Source organism: Oryx dammah, unplaced genomic scaffold (genome assembly GCF_014754425.2).
Source record: "Oryx dammah isolate SB20612 unplaced genomic scaffold, SCBI_Odam_1.1 HiC_scaffold_10, whole genome shotgun sequence".
NCBI classification, from domain to species: Eukaryota; Metazoa; Chordata; class Mammalia; order Artiodactyla; family Bovidae; genus Oryx; species Oryx dammah.
Window position 1 is genome coordinate 25,628,945 of NW_024070194.1, and position 10,175 is coordinate 25,639,119.

At 44.7% G+C, this 10,175-nt stretch overlaps 1 protein-coding gene across 1 annotated transcript in view; it reads left to right on the top strand.

Annotated features, from left to right (window-relative positions):
* The first annotated feature begins 9,805 nt into the window (after nt 1-9,805).
* NPEPL1 (aminopeptidase like 1) overlaps nt 9,806-10,175 on the top strand; it is a 21,719-nt gene continuing 21,349 nt past the window's right edge. Inside the window, exon 1 of the mRNA XM_040248774.1 lies at nt 9,806-9,823. Within this exon, the coding sequence (XP_040104708.1) occupies nt 9,806-9,823 (18 nt within the window). The remainder of the gene's footprint in view (nt 9,824-10,175) is intronic.

Here is a 10,175-nt window from a genome sequence, read left to right on the forward strand (position 1 = left end):
TAGGACACATCTGAACAGTGAACACAAGACATTAAAGAGACCCTCCGTCCTGATGGGCTGTGGGAGAATTAGCTGCGCATATGTGCCCTGCTGGGCTCATGTTCTCAAGAGATGACTTTGTGGGTCATGTTCCCACTGAGGTTGGGGTGGCTTTCTCTTGAGGTGGCCCTCCAGGCATCTGCAGGTACGGTGATTGGAAACATTGCCTGCTGGGCAGTGAGCTCCCTGAGTGCTGGCCCTCAGGCGTGACTGTGCTGCAAGGACCCACATTGGTGGTAGGACAGGCTGCGTTCAGTTGACCCTGTTGATGTCCTGAACATCCTCTCAGGACTCTGATCCTAACCCAGAGTTGGAGCCTAGAACTCCTCTTGGTTTGTCTGTCTTAAGTCATGTAGCACCAACAGAATGACTCACCTGGGCTGGCATCATTTGTTTCTCATTTTATCAGCATGTTACTCTACATGCTTAATTTTGATCACCAGGATCCCCTATTCTAGTCTAAATGTGGGCACCGTCTGGAGAAACCGGCTCCCTGTCTCCACAGAGGAAACATTCATTAGTTGGGTGTAGGGAGGATGGGACAGTCCTTTGGTACTCTTATCCATTAATTAGTTTTCCTAAGTGTTCTCTTCTCGGACTTAGAGGACTTGGTATGTTTAATGTCACACTTTGAAACTCAGCCCTGTGGACATGGGCCCACGTTGTAGATTCCTGTGTGTGTGAGCCTAAAATACCTAATTTCCTCTCTCCAAATTCCCTTGACCACCCAAACGCCACCTCTCACCTTGCTGCCTGATGTTTTTGTTTAGTTTTGTTTTCAAATTGAGGGAAAACACCCCCCTTCAAAATGATGGGTAATAAAAGTAATGAGGGTGCTGAGTGGGCATGTGGAACCTCCACGTGTCAATGTCAAACTTTCCTGAGTCCTACACTGACCACCCCACCCCCACCCCAATCCTGTAAGTTCACGGATATGATCTTAGTGGCCAGATTCCTCAGCAAAAAAAAGTTTGAGGGTGGGTGATGGCTGATTTCCTCTCAAGTCTCAGGAAGTTTTCACAGGTCCTCTCATCCTGCTGGTTGGGAACAAGAGATTTAGAGAGCTCTAGGTGGGGGAACTCTTGGGTGACATTTTAGGGTACGTCTACTTAAAAACAGTTTCTCTAGATCTTTTGGGTCCCTTGAAACGGTAGAGTTTGGCTAAGTGGAATGATGGGGAATGATAGATCATTTCCAAAGAAGATAAGGTCTGAAAATGCCTCCGACTCAGGACCTGGAGTTGGACAGTGGGCACCAGCTGCATGCAGACCCCTCCCTGACTCCACGCCACCGCCGGCAGCCTACCAGTCTTCTTACAACACAAAGGGACATTCCACAGCATCAGATGGCAAGGACTTGTGTACAATTATCTGGTCAATTGAGGCGAAAGAAAATAATCGTTTGTCCAGTTGTCCAAATGAGCTTTCTGGCCTGTCCTGAATGTTAAGGATAACTGCATAGGTCCCTATCTTACCTCCATAATCTGCCTAAAATGGATCCCTTAAATGAGATGGCCTTCAACACAATGCACATTTAAATAGGGCTTAGTTAACACAGACTCCTGGGCTTAGCGGTTTCTGTTTGTTAACCGTTATTCTACAACTGCTTTTAGCTAATTGTCCAAATTCCACCATCAGCAATCACTGTTTCTCTCGTTTTGTAGATGCTGTAATGGAGGTGGAGGCAGAAGGGCTCTGGTTAGCATCATTTCATCTCTTTTTCTCAGAGGAAGTGCTGAGGGAATCAAATGTATTTGTGTGTGTGTTAACTTGGTGCTCTGACTCAGGGCACCATAATAGACCTCCCTTTTCAACAGCGATCAGGGAGATAGAGCAACTCCCCTTCTCCCCCAGAAACTTCCCCCTTTTCCAGATGGGGAAACTGACAGCCAACAGAGGGTTCGCCAAGGTCACATGACCAGCAAAACCCACGGCGGGAACTCACATCTTCAACTTTGTCATTTCCAGACCAGCACTGTTTTTGCTTATGCCCTTTTAATTGTTCATTTCTTTCCATAAAATTAAATGACCTTCTTCCAGAAAGACTTAATGGTCAAGATATGATTTGGTAAAAGCTTCAAGGATTTTTTTTTTTTTCTTGTTACAGAGATTAGAGCAGACTAAGGCTAAGAGATTTGCAAACAGTGGTATGTCATTACCCGGAGTTCAGTTTTTTGTGTAATTGATGCAAAGAGATTGCTGCCGATGACTCAGGTTGACACTGAGCAGACAGCAACGCTGCTTTGGTGACCTGCCTCAGTGTGCATACGTGTCCATCTGTACTTGTTTATATAAAAGGTGTGCGTCTACACAAAATGCTTGCCGAGATGGATCGTGTCATGTTCATGTTGTAAATAATAAAAAATAGTCCTGAGCAGAACTGATTTTACAATTGCCTGAGAATGTAGCGCTTCATTTCCACGCTAGGCAGTGGCTAGAAATTGATTTTTTTAAATCCAATTAAGCCTCAAGGTTGGTTATCCATTTAAAAGGTCGGCTGAGTTAAACGATGACAGTACCTTCAGTTCATGCTAATAATTAAATTTACACAGGACTTCAGCACTTACACAGTGCCTTGTGGAGGCCCATGTTGTCTGTTTCAGCACAATAATGCCAGGAAAAAATCCTCACTGGGGGTGCAGACACAGGGCAGATCATGGTACCTAACTTGGTAAGTTTCAGAGCTAGCTGGTTACTACCCAGCCCTTGTCACTCCTTCCCCTCCAACTGCCAATTCCCCCACACCAGACACTGCTCCCCACCCACCTCCCCTCTCCTTAGTTTATGCCTCCAAGAGTACTGAAAGATGAGAAGTAGCCACTCATTGAAAAAAAAAGGGGGGGTGCAACTCTTGGTATATATGGTCCTTGGTTTCATGTGTTGCTGAATTTATAACATAACAAATCAATCATGTTTTTAAAATAGCACTTTATAGTACATATTTACTATGCATTCCCTAATGTGTTAAGAAAAAGACTTGAGAATGTCTTTTATGGTCCTCGTAGGTGATATTTAAGTGTTACTGAATTTATGAAGATGTTAAGAGAACCACAGACCTGATTGGAATGCTTTTTACTCTGTTTGGGTTCTACTGTCACTCAAGTTTTGTAAATCACTGAGAAGGAATAAGTGAGCTTATTTTAAACCTAGCATTTTAACCTGCATGGTGATACAGGCAAGGTTGTTCCATCTTTGTACGTACCATCCACAACTAGGAATTGGCCCAAAATAGGCAGCCTTCCAGATTCAGTGAGGAAAAAAAGTACTGAATTTCTTTCTCATGGGCCTTTAAAAAAAAAACAAAAAACCAACAATTTCTGGTTAGTTTTCCCTTCCCCCACCCTGCTCAGCTCCCAAAATCATGAGCAACAGATTCAGGGTTCTTTTTCACTTTTTAAGAGATCCACATTTAGTTACTAAGATAGATGTGCTGCTTTCCACAAGAGTGTTTCTGGGAAAAATGTGACTCAGGTTTTTGAAGATTGAGTCATTTTCAAGGTACTTGCGAAGCCTACTATCTCAAAGGATCCAATAAATGAAGATTTTCTTAAAGAAACTATTTCTTTTGTTTTGGTCTGGTTTTTGTAACTTTTAATTTTGTATTGGGGTATAGCCAGTTAACAGTTTTGTGATACTCTCAAGTGGACAGTGAAGGGATTCAGCCATACATATACGTGTACCCATTCTCCCCCAAACTCCCCTCCCATCCAGGCTGCCGCATAACACTGAGCAGAGAGTTGCCTGTGCTATACAACAGGTCCTTGTTGGTTATCCATTTTAAACACAGCAGTGTGTACATGTCTATCCCAAACTGCCTAACTATCCCTAGCTCCCCTGCCCGCCCCCACAACCATAAGTTCACTCTCTGTCTGTGGGTCTTATTCTGAAGAAACGATTTCTTGATCAAAAATAAACACAGACCCCTCATTTTGCTTTCCTATACGTCTTCATTTTATATGCTGGGTTTGCTTCAAGGAATGTAGAACCACGTTTGGTCTGTTAATGATTTCTCTCTTACTTTCTTCAGCCCCCTTGTCCCCAGGCTCCAGGTTTTCAGTATGCCCTTGAAAACTTTTGCAACCATGAAAATAATTTTGCTGGTGTTGAGAAGTAAATAGAAATTTAGTTCCCAAGACGTGAGGGTTATTACTATCTGACACTCTGCCCTTCCTGGGAGAATAATTTTGGCTGCTAGCACAGCAGGGGACCTCAGAGAACTCATTCAGCCCCTCATTTTATCTAGAAGCCCTAAAAACTGATGTTAGAAGGAATGCTTTCGGTTGTTAATAAATGATTCCACTAGTAACATTTTTATTAACACATTCTGTCATCTAACTGATCCTGAAAGGTAAAAAACAAGTTTAGATGAGATTACAAAATGTGCTTTTAAAGCAAAGGGCAAAAGATTTTGTGCAGTGTGCTGTCTTTTGCGTAAGATCCATGAATATACATAATCTTGTTTTTATTTTTCAAAAAGAAACAGTTTTTTTTATAAACTAAAAAGTAATAAAAATGGTTACCGTGGGAGAATGTGAAAAGGGATGGACTTCTTTGAGCATTCCTTTTCACAACTTCATCTCTGGAACCATACAAATGTTTTACATATTGAAAAACTGAAAATGTAAAAAACCACACATACACAAAACAGCTGTAAAACAAGAATGTTGCCCACCATCCAATTCTGGCTACTGTACAGCCTGAGAGGAATTCAGGGTGGAAATCAGGAATGAGGCCCTCTGTGTACTGAGAAAGCAAGCAGAACTGGCCCTCAGATAGATTTCATGAGCATAGATTCTTACATACTTAAAAAAGCACTAAAATATTGAACTGAGATATCTGTGCCTCGTGACTAACAGTAACCTACCACTAATAAGAGTGCTTGATTGCACTTACCCCTTCTCTGAAATGCCATGTATACTGACCTCCCTGCCCCCACCTGTAGGGAGCACTTCTCAGAGCTGAGAGGCTGTGTCCCAGGCTGGAGTCCTCAGTAGGTCCCCAGGTAGAACCTAGCTCACGGTGCTCATGTTGTGCATTATTTCAGTTGACCCAGCAAACCCTTATGTTGAATAGACAGAAACAGGAATCTTGATGTACATCAGACAGACCACACACACATGAAGGAAATTTGGATATATCCGTGGGATGCATTCTAAGGACAAGGAAGGGAGAGAGGACAAGGAAAGAAGGAAAAAATCTTGAACTTGATGTGGTGGCTTTATCGTCAAGAGTGGAGGCTATTTGGTGAGAATTGTAGAAATAAACAACTGATAATCCCTATAAAGCAAATCCTACTGCCCTCCTCTAAGAGGATCAGAAGCAGTGACACCCAGGGAACTGGGAGCACCTCTGGTATGCAGTTCTGGGTTTCTAAATAGAAGCTCTTACTTTCTTAACAGCAGTTATCCCAACCAAAAGGTAACAGGGCTCTTTGGAGAAATGACTGACTCTAAATGTGGGGCACGGAAGGGATAATATGAGTCTGGAGACTGTCTTACTGTTCCCAAAAGGGCAAAAGTACACAAAACCCAATAGGAAAATGTGAAAAAGACATAGGAGCCTGCCTGATAGGCGATCGCTTGCCTAAATGGAGATGCTTGAGCAGAGACGCTGAGAGATAACACACTTAACTGCGTCCATTGGGCTTCCTTGGTGGCTCAGACAGTAGAAAATCTGCCTGCTGTGCCAGAGACCCAGCTTCAATCCCTGTTCCTAGTTCAGGAAGATCCCCTGGAGAAGGGAATGGCAACCCACACCAGTATTCTTGCCTGGGAAATCCCATAGACGGAGGAGCCTGGTGGGATACAGTCCATGGGCTCGCAAAAGAGTGGGACAGGACTTCTACTTTTCATGGCGGGGGCAAGGCCAGCGTCCTGGGTTTGCAGGCCCTGTAGTCACATAGACCCTGTTTTGGATTCAATGCTCTGTCACCATCTTGAAACTCATTTTTGAAAAAGAGGCTCTGCTTTTTTATTTTTGCCCTGGTCCCCACAAATGATGGTGTTCTTTACTCAAGAACACCAGGCAGTAAATGTAGAAGGGATGAGATAGCTGGAAAATAACCACATTGCAACCAATCCTTGATTCAGGCAGAGATCATTATTGGATTTGAAAGCCATGGGGGAGAGGTTGTCAGGAAACAGAACATTCTAATAGTCTCAGAGTGTCACTCCATGCATTATAAAGAGGAAGCTGATTTCCACTCTATCAGTTATAAAGAGGCACGTTTACCTTTACCGTAAAGAGATCTGGCTGACCCCACTTAAGCCAAGTAAACAGCCTTGGCCAGTAAGGCGAGACGCCTAGGTTATGTGGCTTCTGATGGGTGCCGTGGGAAACGCAATGGGCATAGTTGCCAAAAACGTTTAACCCGAATCTAATCATAAGGAAGCAATCAGGCGAATCCAGGCAGTGGGACCTTCTGGGAGTCGAGTCAATGTCAGAAAAGACAAAGGCAGGGATTGTTCTGGATTAAAGGAGACCAAAGAGACTTGACAACCCAACAGAACCCCTGATCCTTATTTGGATCCTGGATTTAAAAAGAAAAGGCCATGAAGGACAGTTTGGGGACAATTAAAGAAATTTCAATGTGGACTGTATATTAAATAACATTTAGAATGGCCTCAGTGTTAAATTTCCATGGCTCTTGTCATCATGAGGGCTAGAGTCCCCTGTTTCTAAGAGATACACACAAGCATTTAGAGTTAAGCGTATGCAGCTAACTTTAAATGATGCAGAGAAAAATACCTATATGTACACAAATACACATACACACACACATATATATATATGAACCTAGGTAAAGGGTATACAAGTTTATTGTACTGGTTTCTCAACTTTCCCATAAGTTCATGCATTTTTCAAAAAAAGTTTTTAGGGAAATGTGATGTTTATGGCAATTAGTTAATTTTTAATCCTTTGAGGATTGCAAATCTTCCAGCTGGCAAGTCAGATGCAGTATTTACTAAATGTTACAGGGAGGCTCCCAGAGCTCCAGGTGTGGTGATGAAGGACACACACTGGATACAGGCAGCCTTTGGGGAGGTCATGAACAGGTCTCCCACCGCCTTTCTTGGATGGGTCACTTCCAGGCCACCTGCCCCATGGAGAGTTGTTGGAGCTAAGCCTTCCTCCATGTCCTCTGGACAGAGGAAGTAGCAGGTCATTCTCAACCAGGAACAAGCCCTCCTTTGACTTCAGGTTGATCCTGACTGAGGCACATTCACTGGCTTTCAGTGGCCACAAGGTCAAGTCCAAAGACCAGAGCTTAGCATACATCTCAAGGCACACTGTATGTGCAGCCATGGGAGGCACAGCAGTTCCAGAATGCCCCACATCTGCCTTCAAGACACACACACACACACACCATCCCCAATGCCTGATCTGGCCTGAAGCTCTTCAGAACTGACACCTATATATTTTGATTTTATATAGATACTCTGGCATGAAATTAATGCAAAAATGCATATGTCATACACAGAGAGCCATCTAATAGGATATGGCTAAAGAAATATGTTCTATGGTCTAGAGGAACTTATTTGCAAAGGAGAAATAGAGACACAGACATAGAGAACAAAGGTATGGACATCAAGGTGGAGAGGAGAGTTGGGATGGATTGGGAGATTGGGATTGACATATATGCCCTACATTGGAAAAGACTGTGATGCTAGGAAAGATTGAGGTTAAGAAAAGACATGGGTGACAGAGGATGAGATGGTTGGATGGCATCACTGACTCAATGGACATGAGTTTGAGCAAACTCAGAGAGATAGTGAAGGACAGTGAAGCCTGGGGTTCCTGTAGTCAGGGGTTGCAGAAAATCAGACATGACTTAGCAACTGAACAACCACAAATGTATAAAAAATACATAACTAATGAGAACAACAACAAAAAATGTTTTAGAATGTGACCTGTACCAAAGTCTTCCTAATATGTCCTGGGAACTTTATTTTGATTTCTTCCAGAAGTTTTTAGTCTTTTCCTCAATTCCTAAATTAAGTCTGAAGACGCAGTTGAGTTTGGAATCAGTTTCAAGTCGTCAGAAACATGAGTTACTTCTTGGGTTACATTAAGGAGCCTGGTAAGTCGTTTTAAATTTTCATTTTTTTAAGAAAATTAAATTTAGGTGAATTTTTCATTGACAGTGAAGTATATACTAAGCCATGGATTAATACCTTCATAAAAACTTATCTAAACAAAGTGGGGCCTGCCTTATTTATGTTGAAGTCTACAAAGTCCACAGTGAAAAGGGGGGAAAATACTTTCCTGGAATATACTTACATCTGTCACAGGCTGCATCTTGAGGAAATTGGCAGGCATGTGAAATGGAGTCATTCCTCAGTGTCTGTTTAGTTTGGATTTCTTCAATTCAGGGGTGGCTTAAAACCAGAATCAGGAATATCTGCTTCTCACAAGCATCTCCCATTTTCTCTTGCATTGTGTACATAAGTGTTCAATAAATGTTGGTTGGATTGAATCATCTCGTTCACCCTTTCTTGGGGCCATGGGGGTTATTCAGTGTATTCTTAAATATAGAAGAATTCTAAAGGGAAAGGTGCTCTCTCTACCAACAGTTTCTCTCCCCCTCCAATTCCCTGTACACAAAAACTGCCAGATCCGGCTTTCTAAAATGTGGCTTGGATCCTCCCTCAGTTTGCAAAAGTCTGTGGATTGAATCAGACTCCTCATGTTCCCTCCCCACCCCACCCCCCACACCCTTCCTGTTCCCTAGTCTCTGAGCTCTGGTTTCAGAGCCCTGTGGACACTGGGTCTGTCCTGTTAGCCTGTAAGTCCTGATTCACCCATTTGGGCAGGGCTTATGTCCCTCACCTTCTAGGAAATCAACTCCCCTGCAGAGCGCCAACTGCCTGTCTGCAGTGTATTTGCAAACAGAAGAGTGATGGGTCTTCATACATGCTCTTCGTACCCTTTACAAATGTGTGAAAACATTCAGCTGCTGTAAAATCTTTTGAGGAAAATAGGATCCAATTAGCACCGACTTTTGTGTCAGGAAAGCTGAGGGTTTCGAAGGAATTCCTTACACTCTGTCAGAAACTGAGTGCCAAGGCCCTGGAGAAAAAGGCAGACACAAAGGCCTACCTTCAGAAGGCTGGAGCTCTGGTCCAGGGCAATGCTTGGGGCCATGGCTCAAAGCCCAGGGACAGACATGGAGGGAGCAGACAGGGAAGATGAGAGTGTGGCTTGAGGGTGGGTGGCAGTTCATGGAGCTGGGGACAAGCTGGGAGGTCAGTGGCCTTGACTGCCACACTAGAGAGTTGGCTTTGCTGTTCTTTCAAGTTGGTTATGAAGAGGAAATTCTAAATATGAGGATGGGTTCATGGAACTAGCTGAGGTTACAGAGAGGGGTGCCAACGAGGGGCCCTTGAGCAATGAGGATGTGGTCACCATGAGGCAACAGGTTTTTTCAAATGACTCCTGGTGGAGGGGCTTCCTCACCTGCATCCTCACCCACTGACCCTCGTATCTAAGTGGGGAGCTGGACATACCCACTATCCACCAGATGCCTGCTAGCTTCATCCAGGTCCACCAGCCCAGTCCAGAGACTCTCCACTAGCCTTAGATCCTCAGGGAGGTGGGCTCAGGGGTCTTGTAAGCTACCAGGTACCCCTCCTCTCTCCCTGAGTGGGAGGCTGCAGGGACAGCTTTCAGCCTAGGGTGGGCTGCACAGGCCCCCCACACTCACCCACAGGTGACGCCTGGCTTTATAATTGGCCATCCCAGAAGCAGCGACCTGGATGGAAACCCCCATGGCCTCTCACATCAAGGTCAGTGCCCAGCAAATAGCGGGGGTCTGAGAAAGGTTAAGGAACTCAGTGCGGAGAGGGGACCGTGGAGTCCAAGAATCCCCAAGCCAGTCCAAACTGACAGCGTGTGGTGAACAGAGGTGTGGGGTGGGTTCCCCTGGACCACCACCGCTGCTCAGAGACCCGGGGGCAGGGCGCGCCTCTCCTTGGGGCTGGGCTGGCTCAGGCCTCACCAAGACTCTGGTCTGGTGGACAGGGCTGGGGCAGACTTGATGTTGGCCCCACATCTGTTCAGGACCCGCTGGAGGTCAGAGCCACCAGGGTCCACTGGCAGCCTGCCAAGGCCGGGGCCCCATCCCGGAAGTGCAGTGCT